Consider the following 19,845-nt stretch of genomic DNA (forward strand, 5'->3'; position numbering starts at 1 on the left):
TGTATCCCAAACACGCTAACGTTGACTCTTGGTTGCAGTACTGATAAGGTGCAGTGACCTCTTTTTTGAACAGAAGCAAACTGATAATTCTATTTTTACTAGAAAGTCTTGTTACTTTAGTAACAAGATTAACTTCTTTATGAATTCGTTTTCTTAGGTTTCAAGAGAAGATGCCTTAAGCCATAAAAACACCAGTATCCAGGATGCTTCCACAAGCAGGTACAGCTAGGCTACACTGAGTGAGCGTGGTGCTGGTTGTTCCTGCTGGCGTTTCAGTCTTTTTTCTTCTTCCCCAGTCTTCCACCACGTGCTCTCAGGATATGTGTAAAAGGCAGTTGAATTCGCTCTTTCCTGGCCGTGGTAGAGCTACTTAGTAACTAGCTTTAGGTTATCTGAAGATACTAGCTAGTCTCCCTGCATCCCCTTTCATCTTCAACTGACTCAAATTGTGGAGCAGACACCATTTTTAGAGCTATTTTCCGCCTCGCAGGGCACCTGCAAGGACGGACGCTCTGTGTCTGGGGAGTCGTGGTTAATTTCTGTGCACCCTGGCGTCACGGTGCCCCGAGCTGGCAGACTTGCTGACTGTGGGCTCTCACGGTCTTTGCTGCTCCCTTCAGGTCCCTTCTGCCTTTGTTTTCTTTAATGAGTTTTATGCTGTTTACTTGTCTCGTTAAGCTTGCATTCCCTACTCTGCCAATTTGCTTTGCTCTTTCCTGTGTATCCAGTGTTCTGTAGTTAGTTGGTGCTTTTGTTGGTGAATGAATGCTGTTTCGTTTCCCATTATTCGAAAGTTTCTCAGGGTAGGGCTAGTTACTCAGGCAGGTAGTTACTCAGACATACTCAACATGGTGTACAGGCACACAGCACGCGTTGTCTGAAGGCTACGGTCAGCGTGGGGTGAAGAAACCAGCAGTGATCACAGTGAAACTGGAATAGCTCCTTTTAAATTAATTTTAATAAATATTAGTACTGACATTTTTAGTACTTTTATTGTTATTGAAGACTTGCAGAATAACCTTATCAAAAATAGTTGCTTACCAAGGAGGGGATGGGAACAGGACCATTATTTAACAGTCTTTACCTGTTATGAACGTTTTCTTGTTGTTCAAGAAAATCTTTCCTATTGTCCTGGTGAGGTTTGAGGAGGGAGGCCAGGCAGTGTGCTGTTTCAGCCTGGGTGAGAGTGACGTGGGCGTGAGAGCTGTTGCGTGGTGGCTGGGCAGGGATGCAGGCGGGCTCACAGAGGTGTGGGTGCAGCCCCGCCTGCTGTGTGCCCCTCAGCTCTTACTCCTTCCTCTCCTACTTTAGTTTCTTTCCCTGAGGACGCTGTGGATAACTGTACAGTTCCTCCCTGACGTGGGTTTGCCTTTTCCTTCCCAGTACTGCGTTAAATGACAGTAACCTGCCCCTCTCCAGAGACGCTCTTGGTCTCCCGCCTGCTGCACCTGCAGACAGCAGTTCCATCCTGAAGGTAAGACGACTGTCACCTCCCGAAGTTCCTGCAAAGGCAGTATGGAGTAGACTCCTGTCGTGTGACCAGGGACACCTGGTGACTTCTCATTGGCCCTGGGACTTGAGCTGTCAGCTCCCTAAGGAGAATCCTATGGCCACATCCTCCACAAGAGTATCTCAGGGTTTCTGCAGTCTTCGTGATGTTTGCATTTTTGTTATTGCGGTAGTTGTGGACTCTAGCTGTGTTTCAGCTGGTTTTTCTTATCAGAAGATAGTGTTTTATATGTAAATAGGCAGTTCGTAAGATCTCTAGATCTTTGACACGTGGGTAATGTTGAAATTTGAGTCTGATTGGCTGCACGGAATGTAAGCCTTGTGAGAGACTTGACCTGTTTGGGTCATTGCGGTATGAGCAGTATCTCAAAGAGTACATGACATATTGTGTGCACTAAATTGTGGATTGCAGTAAACTTTTTGAAATAAGAAGGACCTGCCGCTGGTTGTGTTGTCATGTAACCAGTTAACTTGTGCCTTTCCTGTATTCACTTGTCATATCTATACCAACTCAGAAATCATAGAAACCCAGTTCATTGCCCATGAATTTTTTTATAGAATGATTGGAGAGACAGAGCTCCTATCCAGTTCACTCTCCAAATGCTGGGCTGGGCCAGGCTGAAGCTGGGAGCCAGGACCTCCGTCCTGGTCTCCAGCATGAGTGACAGAGACCCAACCCCTTGAGCCCTCACTCCTGCCTCCCAGGGTGCACGCTAGCAGGAAGCTGGAATAGGAAGCAGAGCCGGGGCTTGAACCCAGGCTCTCTGATCTGATGAACATATCTGTACTGGTGTCTTTTCTAGTAGGCCAAATGTCCACTCCCCATGAATGTTTCAGTTTGCAAGTTAAATTTCAAAATTGTCCTTGCAAGTAAGCATTTTTTCTTTTATTGCATAAGGTACATTTATTATAAAAATTTACCAAATATTTCACAAAAAGGAAAAATTGGAAGTTGTCTTTATTCTCACTACCCAAAGACAGGGTGTAGTTCTCATTTGGTGTATTACCTTTCAGACTTTTTGACTTAAAGAAAAACCTGCATTACCTTTAACTGGAAGCTTATATTCTGCAAATTCAAATTCTAAAAAGATGTAGAGACATCTTTTTTTTTAGCTTAGCTTTTTTTTCATTCTTATTTAATGAATGCATTTTTTCATAGATACAACTGTAGAAATATAGTGGTTCTTTCCCCCGTGCCCCTCCCCACTCCCATTCCACCTCCCTCTCCCTCTTCCATCTCCTCCTTCATTATGGATCATTTTTAGCATGACTTTATATACAGAGGACCAACTCTATGCTAATCATAGACTTCAACAATTTCACCCACATCCACACACAACATATAGAGTACAGTTTGGGGAGAGAGTTTGCAGTTGATTCTCATATTACAATTCAGTGGGGACGGGGAGCAAGTGCACAGTGACTACTGTTGTTCCTTTATCAATTAACACTTTTTTTATGACGTCAGTGATCATCCGAGGCATAGAGACATCTTTGACTAGTCACTGGAAGTCATAAGTGCATGTGAAATGTCTTTAGAAGGATATGTGGCTCAAAGATTTATTGTGTATATAGTACACCCCAGACCACATGATAGGCATGGTGTTGTGGCACAGTAGGCTAACCATGGCCTTAGGACACCCACATCCCAGATCAAAGTGCCAGTTCAAGTCCTGACTACTCTGCTTCTGATCCAGCTTCCTACTAATGACTTCTGGGAGACAGCAGATCATGGCTCAAGTGCTTGAGCCCCTGCTAAGAATGAGTCTTTGCATTCAGAGTGGGGGACAGAAGTGTAGTGTGTGTTGTGGTGGTCGTGTGCTCTCCCAGGCAGCAGGGTGGGAGGGGTGGGGCAGACAAAGAGGAGGATGTGGAGAGGAGAGAGAGCATTCTGTCATAGATATGATGAAAATTAACTTGCATGCTGAAATACCAACGGAAGGTTCACCAAGGCCTGAAGGTCAAAGTCAAGATGTACAAAGGGGCTTTTTTCTTACATACTGCATCCTAGTTCCTTTTTTATTCTTATTGCTAGATTGGAATTTTGTTGTTTTTAAATTCTTCCTACTCCTTCTTTAAACACTCACACTGCAGTACAGACCAGGGCCCTTTGTAAGGTGTTTCAAATACTAGTTAAACAGAAATGATCAATTGCCACTTACTGGGGAAGAGTTCATATCAACGGTGATGCCCCCGTCTAGATAGAGAAGCATTGAGAGTTCAGGCTTCTCCTTTATCCGCCAGTTCCTGGGCCAAGCCTTTTGGCACTCTCCTCTAGTCTGAAAGTTAGGAGCCAGGGCAGTCTTACCCCTGCCTGCGTTGTCTCAGCAAGGGACCAGCGGTGTGAAAACTCACCTGACACTTCCTGTTTGAGTCCAGTTGTAACCTCGGTGCCCCTTGTGCAGAAGTGGAGTCATTTACGGCCATGGTTCCTGGAATCCTGCTTGTTTAAAGACCCGGGTCCAAATGACCAGTTGAGAGGAGGGGAGGAACTCAGTGATGACAAATGAGCCACTTAACAACTACAGATGCCTTGACTTCCCTAGGAGGCCACAGACGAGCTGGACGCCTTGCTCCTGTCTCTGACGGAGAATCTCGCTGACCGCACCGTCACACCGCAGGTGAGTGTGCTTCAGCACAGCGGAGGGGAATGCAGTTCTGTTTTGAGAAACACTCCTGCTGCATTCCAGAGTTTTCCTTTTCTTTCTTTCTTTTTTAAAAAGATTTTTATTTATTTTATTTGTGAGCCAGAGTTACAGAGAGGGAGAGACAGAGAGAAAGGTCTTCCTTCCACTGGTTCACTTCCAAATGGCTGCAACAGCCGGAACTGGGCCAATCTGAAGGCAGGAGCCAGGAGCTTCTTCTGGGTCTCCTATGCGGGTGCAGGAGCCCAAGGACTTGGGCCATCCTCCACTGCTTTCCCAGGCCATAACAGAGAGCTGGATATGAAGAGATGCAGCTAGGACATGAATTGGCGCCCATATGGGATGCCGGCCCTACAGGTGGCTTAGCCCACTACGCCACAGCGCCAGCCCCTCATTTATATTTCAGTAACCACTTAGCATTGCCTTTCCGTGTCACTTTGAATTTGCACATCACTGAATAGAAATAAGATGCCATTGTAAGCCTATTTGTAATTCAAGACCATATTAAATGAAATGAGAGAAAACATGGTGGTAAATCAGCATTTAAGAATTAAGACATGAGGCTAGCACTGTGGTGCAGCAGGTTAAAGCCCTGGCCTGAAGCACCGGCATCCCATATGGGCGCCGGTTCTAGTCCCGGCTGCTCCTCTTCTGATCCAGCGCTCTGCTATGGCCTGGGATAGCAGTGGAAGATGGCCCAAGTCCTTGGGCCCCTGCACCCACGTGGGAGACCCGGAGGAAGCTCCTGGCTCCTGGCTTCGGATCGGTGCAGCTCCGGCTTTTGCAGCCATCTGGGGAGTGAACCAGGGGATGGAAGACCTCTCTCTCTGTATCTACCTATCTATGTAACTCTGTCTTTCAAATAAATAAAATAAATCTTAAAAAAAAAAAAAAAGAAGACAATAAGGGCATATTTGATTTTTTAAAAAATTTACAGCATGACTTGCTAGGCTCTCTTTTGACAAGTCATATTTGAGAGTCCATCCTCTGAGTTCAACCCATTTATGTTTATTGTAATTATGGTTATTCTAGGATTTACTTCTGCTAAACCATTTTTTGTTTATTATTTGCCATACTTCTCTATTTCCTACCATTAATGCACATATTCCTAATATAGGAAGGAACGTTATACTTTATATTTTTATTCTTTGGATGGTTATCTAACTTAGGAAGACCCTGACTTATATTAATTTTTACTTTAAAATTTTAGCAGTATCTAAGGCCACCAGTGCAAGGACTAGCCTCAGTTTCCATAAAGGGGAGGAGGCTAACGAGGTCATAACCCTGCACATAGAAGCGAAGTCTAGAAGACTAGACACTTACAGAGGCTGGGAGTCCGGCTCAGGGAGGTGTCCTCTGGCTGCTGTCGCACGGCCCGGGGTGTGGACAGGTGTTTCACTTGGGCCTGTCCTTGTGCTGTGCCCTTGGATTGATCACAGTCCATTTTCCAGGATGCCAGCAGGAAGCAAGGATCATTTGTACTTAACTGAAATTTCAGAAAGTGAAATGTGAGACTAGTAGGTGTGGGGAAGGAAAAGTCCTGTTTAACGAACTGAAAGTAGTCCTAGCGTTTCCGAGCACTGAATTTGCAGATTAAAGAGACCCTTAAATTAGGACAGGTTTTCTGTGGTGAGACACAGCGTGCATTCCCAGAAAGGGTCTCAGATTCAGAAATCTACATCAGCACCCACGGTGCATTTCACTGTAGCAGAAAGCATTTTAGTTGTGGAAATAAATCTGTCTCCCCCAAAAGTAAATTCATGTCTAAAATTTGTTTTAGGTATCTTCAGCATCCACGATCACCCCCCGGTGGATTATTCCTGTAAGTTCACGATACTTGGCATCTTTTTCCTTCCGGTTTCCCTTTCAGAGTGAGGGCTAATGGATCACAAAGGTTCCCTTTCCAACAGGGGTGTCATTATCTGAGCTCTCTCAGCACACAAGCTTCCCACTAGGAACCACACTTTTCTGTTGGATGCTTAAGAATGCTGACCACAAAAACAGAAATCTGAGTGAGGAACATTTCCAAAAATAAAAATCTGGCCGGTGCCGTGGCTCAATAGGCTAATCCTCTGCCTTGCGGCGCCGGCACATCGGATTCTAGTCCCAGTCAGGGCGCCGGATTCTGTCCCGGTTGCTCCTCTTCCAGGCCAGCTCTCTGCTGTGGCCCGGGAATGCAGTGGAGGATGGCCCAAGTCCTTGGGCCCTGCACCTGCATGGGAGACCAGAAGAAGCACCTGGCTCCTGGCTTTGGATCAGCGTGATGCGCCGGCCACAGTGCGCCGCCTGCAGCGGCCATTGGAGGGTGAACCAACGGCAAAAAGGAAGACCTTTCTCTCTGTCTCTCTCACTGTCCACTCTGCCTGTCAAAAAAAATAAATAAATAAAAATCAACCTTGACCCTCCAAACCATCTTCTGTCCTGCATGGTCACTGGTGAAGCTGACCTGGAGCCCCACTGCTGACCTGTGTGTTCCTATCCCCAGCAGAGCAATGCCATTTCCAACGGCCTCGTGGGCTGTGGAGCATCCCTGGCGGGGAAGGAGGGAGCCGGTAAAAAAGACGGACTCTCGCTGATCTCTCCCCCAGCGCCATTCTCAGTGGACGCCGTGATCAGGTGAGGCCGTTGTGCAGCGGAAGTTCTTGGGCATCTTCGGGGAGGAGACGGAATGGAAACAGGTCACAGGCAGCAGCGTCAGTTCTTCCTTATTGAACTTAGTTACGTAACTCTTCCTGTGCTTGTATTTGGTGTGGTGGGTGTTTTCCTTGGTAGCCTTGCTGGAGTTTGTTTGTGAGGTCTTTGCCAGGTGGAGATACGAACAGGCTTGTGTTAAGGTGTTGTATGTGTCCTGGGACCATGTTAGGATCATGGCTTCCGCGACACCGTGAGTGTGGTGCCCATGGGTGAAGAGGCACAGAGTGAAGGTGCGGCCCTGAGATGGCTTTACTGAAACCTGTGCCGAGCTCATTTCAACATACTTCTCGCCACAGAAACTGGACTTAAAAGGTGTTTTTTAAGTTACTATTTATTTATTTTGAAGTCCGAGCTCCCATCTGCTGGGTCACTCCCCAGATGCCTGCAGTGCTTTGGAGTTCCAGGAGCCAGGACCTCAATCCAGGTCTCCCATGTGGGCGGCAGGGGCCTGGTCATTTGAGCCATCCCAGCTGCCTCCAGGGTCTGCGTCAGCAGGAAGCTGGAGTCGGGAGCCAGAGCTGGGGACTGAACCCAGGCCCTCTGATGCAGGAGGCAGGGGTCCTAACCAGCGTCCTACCTTCCAGACCGAGCATCCGGCCCTCAGAGGGGCTTTGCAAGCTGTGCTCCTCCAGCTCTTGGCGGCTGGGACCTCGGCTGTGCCTGCTTCAGGAAGGCCCTCGGCCACCCTCACCGCTCCCCTGACGTTGCTCCTGGTGATCACTGCCGGTTCTCACCGCCTCTGGGGGTGCAGAATGTGCGCTAATTGAAGTAGATTATTTCCTAATGAGAAACAAAGAAAATGGTCGGAGGTGATTAACGTGGAAGAAATTCATAGTGTGGTTTTAGAACTGTCCTCTTATCTCCATAGTCTTTCCAGCCGCATCATTATTCACTCAGCAAACACTTCCTGAACGTGTGTTCCGTTCCGGGCATGAATTGTTTTCTGCCATTGAAGACGGCAGTGAGCCAGACAGGTGTGGAAGCTCACACTGCTCCTCATACAAATGTAATGAGTGATTTTTCTAAGCATTAGTGTACTTAGTCATTGCCACTTAGAGGACCAGGTGGGGCATGACTGAATTTGCACAACATGCGCTTGAGGACTTCCAAATTAATAATTACAGGTGCAGAAAGAGCTTGTGACCCTTCCTCCCCCAAACCCACACAAGTAATAAAGGATTTCATGAGGCTGAAGGTGAAATGAGTTAGTGGAACAGAGTCCAGAGACAGAGCCACACATGTACAGTGACCTGGTTTATGGAAAGGCCACGGGAGACAGTGGCCTTTCAGGAAATCAGCTGGGCAAGTTAGTTGTCCATGTGCAGATTTTCATATCTTTTTGAGATTTATTTATTTCTTTGAAAGGCAGAGTTAAAGAGACAGAAGGAGAGACAGAGAGAGATTTTCTATTTATTGGCTTACTCCTCAAATGGCTGCAATAGCTGAGGTTGGGCCAGACCAAAGCCAGGAGCCTGGAACTCCATCTGAGTCTTGCGTGTAGGTGGCAGGGGCCCAAGCACTTGTGCCACCTGCTGCTGTTTCCCATGCTCATCAGTGGAGAGGTAGATTAGAAGTGGAGCAGCCAGAACTTGAACTGGTATTCATGGGATGCCAGTATCACAGGTGGCGGCTTAACCCACTGCACCACAATGCCAGTCCCTAAAATTTTAATCTTTTTAAAAGTAATTATAACATTTATTTGTAAAATCTGTAGCAGTTTTGAACACATCTTCTTAACTCTGATACAGCTCACACTAAAAAGTGATTCTGTCAAGCTGCTGTTGGGGCAGGCACTGTGGTGTAGTAGACTAAGCCTCTGCTTGCAATGCCAGCATCCCATATGGACGCCAGTTCATGTCCCAGCTGCTCTTCTTTGTATCCAGGTCTCTGCAATGGCCTGGGAAAGCAGTAGAAGATGGCCCAAGTCTTTGGGTCCCTGCACCCATGTGGGAGTCTTGGAAGAAGGTCCTGGCTTCAAATCGGCCCAGCTCTGGCCATTGCAGCTGTTTGGGGAGTGAACCAGTGGATGGAAGACCTCTCTCTCTGTCTCAACCTCTCTGTCTGTAACTCTGCTTCTCAAATAAAATCCTTTAAAAAAAAAAAAAAGGCAATTTGGGGGAAATACTAATTTAACTCAGAGATTACATTTTTAAAAAATGATGCTGTTACAACTCAGTGAAAAAAATCATCTTTACCCAAGCTCATACCATCTTCAAAAATCCATTCTGGGCGGATTGCAGGTCTAAATATCAGACCTCTAATAATAAAGCTTTTAGAAGGATGTATTGGTGAACATTCTTGTGACCTTGAAATAGGCAAAGTTTTTTTTAAAGATTTTATTTATTGGCCGGTGCCGTGGCTCACTAGGCTAATCCTCTGCCTGTGGTGCCAGCACCCCAGATTATTTTTTTTGCAACAGGCAGAGTGGACAGAGAGAGAGAGAGAGACAGAGAGAAAGGTCTTCCTTTGCCATTGGTTCACCCTCCAATGGCCGCCGTGGCCAGCACGCTGCGGCCGACCCCAGGTTCTAATCCCGGTTGGGGCGCTGGATTCTGTCCCGGTTGCTCCTCTTCCAGTCCAGCTCTCTGCTGTGGTCCGGGAGTACAGTGGAGGATGGCCCAAGTGCTTGAGCCATGCACCCGAATGGGAGACCAGGAGGAAGCACCTGGCTCCTGGCTTCAGATCAGCACAGTGCGCCGGCCACAGCATGCTGGCCGTAGCGGCCACTTGGGGGGTGAACCAACGGAAAAAGGAGGATCTCGATCTCTCTCTCTCTCTCTCTCTCTAACTCTGCCTATCAAAAAAAAAAAAAGATTTTATTTATTTTACAGGTAGATTTATAGAGAGAGAGAGAGAGAAAGGTCTTCCTTCCGTTGGTTCACTCCCCAGATGGCTGCAACAGCCAGAGCTACACCAGTCTAAAGCCAGGAGCCAGGTGCTTCCTCCCGGTCTCCCATGCGGGTGCAGGGGCCCAAGCACTCAGGCCATCCTTCACTGCCTTCTCGGGCCACAGCAGAGAGCTGGACTGGAAGAGGAGCAACCAGGACTAGAACCAGCGCCCATATGGGATGGTGGCACCGCAGGCAGAGGATTAACCTAGTGATAGAGTTAGACAGTGAGAGAGAGAGACAGAGAGAAAAGTCTTCCTTCCATTGGTTCACCCCCCAAATGGCCACTATGGCTGGCACTGCGCCTATCCGAAGCCAGGAGCCAGGTGCTTCCTCCCGGTCTCCCATGCGGGTGCAGGGGCCCAAGCACTCGGGCCATCCTCCACTGCCTTCCTGGGCCATAGCAGAGAGCTGGACTGGAAGAGGAGCAGCCAGGACTAGAACCGGTGCCCATATGGGATGACGGCGCCTCAGGCAGAGGATTAACCAAGTGAGACAAGGCACCGGCCCCAAGCCCCATTGTTTTTTAAGATTTATTTTTATTAGAGAGGCAGAGTCAGAGAGAGATTTTCCATCCACTGGTTCACTATTCCCCAGTTGGCCACACGGCTGGAGCTGCGCCTATCAGGAGCCAGGAGCTTCTTCCCAGTCTCCCACACTGTGCAGAGGCCCAAGGACTTGGGCCATCTTCCACTGCTTTCCCAGGCCATAGCAGAGAGCTGGATTGGAAGTGGAGCAGCTGGGACTTGAAGCCATTTGGGATGCTGGCACTGCAGGCGGTGGCTTTATCCACTACACCACAGCACCAGCCCCAGTTTTTTTTTTTTTTTTTTAACAGCTCACAAGAAGGTTTTCAATTGTTCAGGAAAAATTGACAACTTGGATTTTATCAAGAAATTGCATTAATCAAGACATAATATGAAGAGCAAGAGAGGGGAAGCCACAGAACAGGAGAAACTGTGCTCTCTCAAGTGTGGGGCTGTCCGCTCCATCTCTCCCCATCTCTGTGTGTAGGACAAAGGACTCTCATACGGACAGAAAGCTTCTCAGATCCTTATGGTAGAGACGGTGCAATAGCAACTTGGGAGGAGACTTACACAGATAGTTCACAATAGGATAGCCAAGCGCCAGTAAGCATATGAGACAGCACGGGTCTTGGCTGGCGCTGAGGGAGGCAGATCCCAAGCACCGCGTGATCCCACAGCTCGCCACCGGAGGGGCTGAAATTGAACATTGATGTGGTGCTGAGGGTGAGTGCAGGCACGGCGGCTGGACCCTGGATTGGAATGCCCATGCTGAAGTAGGCTTGGCAGCATCTGCTGAGGTTGGGCGCACCCGCGATTCAGTGTCTGCTCCTGAGTACTGCCCCGTGAGATGACGAACGCGTGGCCATCAGAAGCCGTGAACAGTGTTTATAGCATCTACTCGACTCATAACGGTCAAGCTGAAAACCTGCCGAATGCCATTCACAACAGAGCATTGGAAATGAACGAACTACCACTGCAGTGTAGCAGTAAGCAGATCCCATGAACGTACTCGGGTTAGTTATCTGTTCCTGTGTGGCACATTAGCACAGACTTAGCAGCTGAGAACAGCGAGTATTTACACTCTCATCTTCTGTGAGTCAGGAGCCCACACAGCTGACGGGGTCCCGTATGCCAGGGTCCCTCACAGGCTTCTGCCAGGTTGGGCAGTGGCCAGGTTCTCAAGGCCCAGTCAGAGGGAGGGTCTCTGGTCATGGCTGTTGGCAGGGCTTGGGCCCCAGCCTGGGGGTCAGCCAGGACTGTGGGACAAGGTTACCCTCGGTCCTTGTCACCTGGGCCAGTACAGCCTAATGGCTCACCTTGTCCAGTGTGCTAACTGAAATGGCAGTAGAGTCTTCTCGCAAGACAGAGGCCACAGTCCTGTGTCGTCTCATCACAGAAATGACTTCCTGTGCCTGTGTGTATTGTACTGGTTAAAGCAAGTCACAGGTCCTGCCCGTACTCTAGGGGAGGAGCTCTGGCGAGAGTGTGAACACCAGGAGGTGGGAGTCACTGGGGTCATCTTCAAGGAACAGGGGTGGGGAAAATCCAGTTCAAAGAGAAGCACAGAGCTCTGACGTCACCCTTGACGGGAGGCAGTGACTCGGAGGCATTCAGAGTATGACTAGTGTTCTCTTACCTGTTCTGCATGCTGACAACAAAGCTGTTTGCAGTTGGCAGAAGTCAGCAAACATCAGCTCAACTTTGTGCTTTTTGTGTGTGTGTGTGTATTTTTTTTTAAAGATTTATTTATTTATTTAACAGGCAGAATTACAGAGAAACAAGGAGAAAGAGTTCTTCCATCCACTGGTTCACTCCCCAAATGGCTGCAATGGCCAGGGCTGGGCCAGGCCAAAGCCAGGAGCCTGTAGTTTCTTCCAGGTGGGAGAGGGGCCCAAGGACTTAAGCCATCTTCTGCTGCTTTCCCAGGCACATTAGCAGCAAGCTTGATCAGAAGTGGAGCAGCCAGGGCCGGCGCCGCGGCTCACTAGGCTAATCCTCCACCTGTGGTGCCAGCACACAGGGTTCTAGTCCTGGTTGGGGCGCCGGATTCTGTCCTGGTTGCTTCTCTTCCAGTCCAGCTCTCTGCTGTGGCCCGGGAGTACAGTGGAGGATGGCCCAAGTGCTTGGGCCCTGCACCCGCATGGGAGACCAGAAGCACCTGGCTCCTGGCTTTGGATCACCGCAGTGGGCCGGCCGCAGCAGCCACTGGGGAGTGAAGCAACGGCAAAGGAAGACCTTTCTCTCTGTCTGTCTCTCTCCCCCGCTGTCCACTCTGCCTGTTAAAAAAAAAAAAAAAAAAAAAAAAAATGGAGCAGCCAGGACTTGAGCTGGTGCCCATATGGGATGATGGCACCACAGACGGTGGCTTTTCCAGCTACGCCACAGTGCTGGCCCCCAATTATTATTTTTTAAATGGTAACTCAGTCTCATCTTCATAGACTCAGGTTTAGTTTGTCTTGTTCTGTGTGATGCTTTACTTTAGAATTATAAAATCAGTGCCGGCGCTGTGACATAGCAGGTAAAGCCTTGGCCTGCAGGGCTGGCATCCCATGTGGGTGCCAGTTCTAGTCCTGGCTGCTCCACTTCCGATCCAGCTCTCTGCTATGGCCTGGGAAAGCAGTGGAAGATGGCCCAAGTCCTTGGGCCCCTGCACCTGCCTGGGGGACTCGGAGGAAGCTCCTGGCTCCTGGCTTCGGATCAGTTTAGCTCCAGCTGTTGTGGCCATTTAGGGAGGGAACCAATGGATGTCTCTCCCTCTCCCTCTGTCTACTCTGCCTCTAAATAAATAAAATTTTTTTAAAAAGGCATAAAATCCCCAAGGACAAAGAACAGGAACAGAGACAGCAGTTGAGGGACCTCCACAAGTTCTGAAAGCATCTAAATGACAAGTGGTGACCCAGCAGAGTGGAGCAAGGTAAAGGCTAAGCCGGAAAAGGGGCGGAGTGCAAACCGAGAAAACACAAAGCAGGCCCGGCTCACCGCAGGCCGCCCCGCCCCACCCCTGCTCCCGCGCCCACTCCCGCTGGGGGAGCCAGGCTGGGAGGCTGGGTTTGGAAGTTACCACGTGGAGTACGGTTCTGAACTGACAAGGAGCTTACCTCCAAGAAGGCTGAGGCGTCCAGCCTTCCTCCGTGTGCTCCACTTCCTGAATACCGTGGCCAAGCAGGCAGGTCGGTGAGGAACTTAGAGGCTTGTTCTCTGGAGAACCGGCCGCCAGAGAGAAGGCTTGCAGCTCCTAGCATCTGTGGACCCCCAGGGGAGTTTGCTGGCTGCCCAGGGGCCCAGTGGTGGGAGAGTTTTGCCCGTGCCTCTGCAGCTCCCGGGTGGCGTCCCGCGCTTCTCTGGTGAGCGTGAGAAGTGCCAGAGGTTAGGCGTGTGTGGGAAGCGTCGTGGGTGAGATGAGAGACAAGGAGCAGACGAAGGCAGCGTGGCGGCAGAACACTCCATCAGATGATGGTGTCTAAGTGTGGAGAAGACAGTAAGCGGGAGTGTAACGAAAACCATGCACTGTTGAAAATAATATTCAGAGAATGTGTGGAAAATAAGGTTGAGGTGGTCTCCCAAAAGGAGAGCTGAAAGATGAAAACGGAGAGAAGGATACGGAAACTGGACGACTGGCCTGGGGAGTCCGGGATCTGAGATCAGAAAGAAGGGCCGAGGCCGTGGAGGGGACGGGGCACCGCCAGCTCCGTCCCTGTCCGTGGTGCCCATCACAACTGGCACGAGGTTTGCGGGCGGAGGAAAGTGTAACCCCTCCACAGAGCGTCACGGCACACTTTCCAGGTCAAGAACTTCGCCTGCTCTGGGGTTTCGCTTTTTAAAGGTTTATTTATTTTTGAAAGGCAGGGTTACAAAGAGAGAGAGCTTCCATCCACTGGTTTACTCTCCAAATGGCTGCAGTGGCAGGGGCTGGGCCAGGCTGAAGCTAGAGCCTGGAGCTCCAGCAAGGTCTCCCATGTGGGTGGCAGGGCCCAAGCACTTGGGTCACCCTCCACTGCTTTTCCCAGGCGCATTAGGAGGGAGCTGTCTGGGAAGTGGAGCCGCCGAGTCTTGAACCGGCATCTGTATAGGATGCCTGCATCGCAGGTGGCGACCTTACCTGCTACGCCACAGAGCCTGTGGGGGTTTCTAAGGAGGCTGCAAGCAAGGGGAAGTCAGGAATGGGGAACAGAGGGCAGGGAGAGCCGCATGCGTGGGGGCTGGTTGGAGACACAGTCAGCATCTGTTACATGTTCAGCCCATGTCTGAGCTCCTTACTCATCAAGGTGCCATCCTCTTTGGGGATTTTTACCATGGCCAGGTGGCCTCAGTCCCCTGGGAGCCTCATGCAGGTGGGAGTTGGAATTCCCCTGCCCAGACCTGGAATTCCCCGAGGAGAAATCCTGCCCTGATCTGTTGGGGAAGCAAATGACCTCATGGGTCTGCTGATTGGCATCTCGAGGGCTGGCTGTGCCACTCCCTCCATTCAGCAGCTGAGGGAGGGAGGCTGGGAGACCCAGGGCCTGATGTCGCATCAGCATTCACAGCCCTGCTGGGACTCTGATTCAAGGACACTCCCTGTGGGGAGCAACTCAGACTAGACTAAGTTACTGGAATTAAGACTTATTCTATGCATCTGCTCTCCCACAATATGGCGCTGAGAAGGGAGAAACAGCTTCTACACGGCTGCCTCCAGTTCAACCAATAAACTGCAGGACCTGCTCCTGATGGGAGGAGAGCAGCGTACTCGGCGTGTGGGTAGCAGAGTTGGGATTGGTGGAAGAGGACTATAAAGGAGGAGAGAGACAACATGCACCAGGAACATCTATCTGAAGGAACACCTGTGCAGCCCCCGAGAGAGCCGGCCGGCGGTGTGCCGCTCTCCCGCGGAAGTGGGGAATGTGGCAGGGGGAGCCGCCCCTCCACGGAGGTGGAAGGGACAGTAGCCAACCCGGGAAGAACCAGCAGCAAACCCGGGAAGGCCGAGCAGACAAAAGAACAGCGCAGGGTCCTGTGTCGTTCCTCCACGAAGAGGGGGAGCGACATAATGGTGCTGTGACTCGGATATGAAGCCTAGGCAGGGCTTAGTGTCGTTCCTCCATGAAGAGGGGGAGCGACATAATGGTGCCGTGACTCGGATATGAAGCCTAGGCAGGGTTTAGTGTCGTTCCTCCACGAAGAGGGGGAGCGACAACTCCCCAAGTCAGGAGTTCCCAGAACAGAGCTCACACTTGCAGAGTAATGGGGCTGAGCGCCCAGCAGAGAAGGAAACCAGACCACCCTGAGGCAGGTGCATTGACAGCCAGGGGGGACAAGGTCGCACATGTGCACGTACACACACACATGCGTGCACGGGGCTGGTGCTGACAGGTGCAGTCTCTAGGGCAGCTGCTGGGGGACAGGGGTGTGCCTTCAGAATCCCCCAGGGAGATCACTTTGCAGCTGGAACCTGACATCCAGGTGGACTGTCGGGGACACGTGAGCGGAGAATGGGGGTGTTTGGAGCCGCAGTTTCTCTGAAATACTCCCCAGGCAGCCTTCCTTGGGACACCCTGGCAGGTGCATCCAGCTGTCCAGCTGCTGGGGGAGGGAGTTCCCGCATGGGGTCCAGACCCGCTGGAAGGGGTTTGACTGTGTAGCAGGAATGGAGAGGGTGGGACGAGTGACTGCCCTCCGTGCAGCCATCTCCGGCAGGTGCTCGAACAGTGTTTTCATGAAACCAGTGTAGAAGTGGCTGCACCCTGGCACCCGCAGCCACGAGCTTCACGAGCAGCAGTCGGAGCAGCGTGGATTCGCCGGTGTGGGAGCTCGGCCGGCTGTCGGTGACCCCGGGGCAGTGGGCGGACCCGGGGAGCCCTGCTCGCTCCCCCTGGCGCTCCCCAATCCCCAAGCATTTGCACAGCACCGTGCTCCTGACCATGCCTCCGTGGAAGCCGTGGGCTGTAGGTGTGGCACATTTCACCCCAGGAAGTGTGAGAGTGGTGGCTTCACATGCCGTTTCAGGATGAAGTCAGCATCAGTCATCCAGAAAGTTCCCTCCGATGGAACGCCTCATTCCTGTACCCCCACTCATGCTCTGGCATGACCCACCCCACCCCATCACCCCCGTCTCCTGGTTGCGCCCGGTAGCCCAGTAACCGCCCTCTCCTCCTTTCAGCTCTGCCCCACCTCTGGCAGAAGAGGCCGCCTTGAAGCCCAGGTGTTTACTGACTACGGAGCTCTGAGGACTGCCCGCCCTGCTGTGACCGGAAGCCTCGCCCTGCCCGCACTCCGTCCTGGAACCCGTTGGACTCAGGAGCTTACCCTGTACCTGTAGACATGGATCTCTGCCTAGATTTGACTTCAGCTCGGTGGAAAACAGAGAGCTGCCTTTTCCGTCCCACTGCAAGGATTGGGTACACTGCACAGCTGCCCAATGAGGGCGTCTGGTCCTGGACTGTCTGCAGTGTTATCAAAGTTGCGACTAGGACTCTGCTTTCCCTGCAGTTTCCTCCAGCCTCTTAGCTCCCCCTAGCGGCTGCAGCTGCTCACAACAGCTGCCTGAGGCCGACTCTCCATGGAGGCTTTGCTGTGCAGTGGCAGGGCCAGGGCCTAGGTCTGAACGCCTGCTGGGAAGTTGTATTGTTTTCATGCATCACCTGGAGTCAGGAATTAGGAAACTAATGTGCACACTGTGTAGGTAGATATAAAACCGGGTGTTGTGTTTGTTCCCCAGTGATTACTAAAGAAAAGTTTAGTATACAGGGTTTTCTTTTCTTTGTTTTTGTTTTTGTTTTTCAGTCTCTTGTACTTTGAATTTACTGGGCTGGTTATCTGAATCCTCCCAGTTTACATCAAAGTCAGGTACATCCGACAGGAACCACAGAGCAGTGAGCTGTCCCGTGTACCACACGCAGGTCCTGTGGCTGTGCGGCCCTGAGGGCTGGATCGCTGTTCAGATCTGGGTGTTTCCTGCAGCTCCCACCATCCCCCAGCCAACAGGGGAGTGCAGGCCACCCAGGGACAGGGAGCAGGAAGGCGCAGCCCTGCAGAGCCCCAAGTCCATGCTGTTTGGACGAAGGCACACGTCCTGTCTGTGGGAACTGGGTGAATTGAGAGCTTGCACACTGACCAAAAGTGAGCAAAACTGAAACAGGCCAGATGCAAGGAGTGGCGGTGGGTGAGAGGATTGTGGAGGGTATGCCCGGCAGGTGGACACGTCCACGCAGCACACTGAAGGGTCTTGCATTGCGGCAGCAAGTTTGGGTCCGTGTAGGCTTCCCTCTACACCCTTCCTGTTGCAGTTGGCTAGTACAAAAAGAAACACTGTGGATGTTCATGTACATGCTCTTCCTGGAGAAAAGAGTGGAAACGTCCGCCTGTGCTGTCCGCACGCAGCGTCAGCACGATTTCAGCTCTGAAACTTGGCAGTGAATGAGGGAAGCCTCCGTGGGCATGGGGAGCGGGGATGGCCTGGAGACTGTGGGGTTAGAGTCACGCCAAGACCCCAGTTAGGCGGAAGCCACTGGGCCGTGTGTGTAAGCGAGTGTGAACTTGTGCCGCCTCCAGCTTGATGACCTGCGGCACGGTGTGGTTCAGGGTGGCCTGGGCTCCTGTCGCACCATCGCATGCTTGGGCATGCCGGGAGAGCTCAGGAGTTCTGGTCTCCCGCAGGACACAGGGTGGAGGGAGCTGCTCCTGCACGGAACAGGCTGAGGAGAGCAGGTGGCTGCTGCCTTCTGCCAGCACGCCCGGCCTCTGGGTCTCGTTGGTGGAGCCACTGCCAGTTCTTATTTGTAAAACACATCGTCTTGCAGCGGAGGCTGATGCCTGGAGCCAGGGGCCGGGCCTCCCGTTGCCAGTGTCCTGCGGTGTGGGAGGTGGCTGTTTGCCATCCAGTCTAGGAGGCAGCACGGTGCCTGTGTCACACTTTGTACAATGAAGTACATTTTGTAGGAATGAAGTAGTGGAAGACACTCCAGAACCTTTGTCTTCAGATCCCTGGATTCTTGCCAGTCAGTTACCGACAGGGACTTCAGTTAAAATTCATTTGAATCTCAGGCCAAAGAGATTTTGTCTACAATCCTGGCATGAACTGGAAACCGTGGAAGGGGATCCTCGAGGGATGCGTTCACCCTGACACATGAGCTGCCTGGCAGGTGCACAGTGCCTGTCCCTGCTGCTGCCGGCACTGTCGCCAGGGCTGCCGAGTGGGTGGGGAGAAGGCAGGGTGGAGGAGGCCTGTGCGTGCGGCAGGGAGAGGAGGGGAACCAATGCCTGTGAGTGGGCCAGGTGAGGGTGCTGCGGAGGGAGGTGCAGGTGCCGCTGGGGAGGAGGCAGCTGAGACACTGGGCCTGGGGGCTCTGACGGGTCCGATCTGCAGTGCTGCCAGGAAAGGGTTGGCACAGGTGCTTAGAACCAGGTTCTCTGCTCCTCAGTTCTGTCTCTGTCCGCTTAGCAGGGTCCCCAAGGGAACTCTCCACGGCACCTTCGGAACGCCTGCTAGCAGAGTGCTCGCTCGGGAACGTCCCGTGGTGGTCTAAGAGTGTTGAGAAGTTCAGTTCTCAGCTCCGTACATAGCGGGGTGTGCACACCTGTTCTGGAGAGGGCCAGAGACAGACTGCAGCCTTGCCCTCTGCAGCCTGGCCCAGAGGCGTGCACACACGGGCGCTGTCCACACAGCGGCTGCTGAGCCCAGCTGGGCAGAGTGGTTGGGAGGCAGGTGTCGCCTTGTTATTGGAGGTGCCGTGGCCTCTCTTGCAGGGGTGGCAGCTACAGCAGGTCAGCTCAGAGCTGGGAGCCCCAGCATCCAGGGAGCAAGGTGGCTGCTTAGAAACCCAAGGCTGCTGCAGACGGACAGATGGAAATTTCTAGATTAGGTGGCCTCCCCCCCACCCCCACCTCAAAGATCAAAACACTTCTTGAGTGACCAAAAGAACACTGGAAACATTTGCTACGCGTTAGCCTCAGAAGCGAGGAGCTGTGCTTTCGGGACCATCCCGTGCGTCTGTCGCCGCCCTGTTGGTGGCTCGGGGCAGTGATCTCAGGGTTTCAGCTCCTCGGAGTGGCTTCTGTAGCACAAACCCCACCCCCCGCCCCCGCTTTGCGTGTTCCTGGCTGGGACGTTCGGCAGCTGTGGGGACCTCAGAGCTGACTGCTGTTTACTTTGTGTACGTGCAGAGCTGCGCAGTCGCTTTCAAAGTGTCATTTATTTCTCTGTCAAGTGCACCGATGGCATGCCACGTCCCGTGTTGTGTGACTGCTTGTACTGGAAACCACGAGTTGTTTGTGCACTGAGCTGAGAATTCTAGCTGTGGCCCCACTCGAATAAACCTGCGTGTGACACATTCCTGTTCCCACGAGCGGTTCTATGTGGTTCTCAGACGCGTGGTACCTGCCTGCTGGCCCCGCGGGGCCGCGTGGGGGCGTGGGTGGAAGTGGCGGTGCTCAGTGCACTGCAGGCCGCGCATGCGCAGGTGGGAGCAGAGGCGTTTGCAGAGGTCACACCCCAGCGTCACCCCCAGCGCATCCGGGAAGGCAGCTCAGGCCACTGCTCCATACCCAGGAGGCCTGCATGCATCTTCCACAGCCTGTGCCCGGGACCATCACCTGCCGGAACGCAAG

The 19,845-nt window shown here is 52.0% G+C and overlaps 1 protein-coding gene across 7 annotated transcripts in view; it reads left to right on the plus strand.

Annotated features, from left to right (window-relative positions):
- The window catches only part of EPB41L5 (erythrocyte membrane protein band 4.1 like 5), a 126,036-nt gene extending 106,468 nt beyond the window's left edge, over nt 1-19,568 (plus strand). For 6 of the 7 annotated variants that reach the window (XM_070071023.1, XM_070071028.1, XM_070071025.1 and 3 more), the window contains 6 exons: nt 158-219; nt 1,384-1,474; nt 4,056-4,130; nt 5,935-5,976; nt 6,640-6,770; nt 16,400-19,568. In XM_070071023.1, the coding sequence (XP_069927124.1) occupies nt 158-219; nt 1,384-1,474; nt 4,056-4,130; nt 5,935-5,976; nt 6,640-6,770; nt 16,400-16,466 (468 nt within the window). In that variant the 3' untranslated portion in view covers nt 16,467-19,568. The remainder of the gene's footprint in view (nt 1-157; nt 220-1,383; nt 1,475-4,055; nt 4,131-5,934; nt 5,977-6,639; nt 6,771-16,399) is intronic. The other variant, XM_070071027.1, reaches the window with a different exon arrangement.
- Nucleotides 19,569-19,845: the final 277 nt, after the last annotated feature.

This window comes from Oryctolagus cuniculus, chromosome 3 (assembly GCF_964237555.1).
Source record: "Oryctolagus cuniculus chromosome 3, mOryCun1.1, whole genome shotgun sequence".
NCBI classification, from domain to species: domain Eukaryota; kingdom Metazoa; phylum Chordata; class Mammalia; order Lagomorpha; family Leporidae; genus Oryctolagus; species Oryctolagus cuniculus.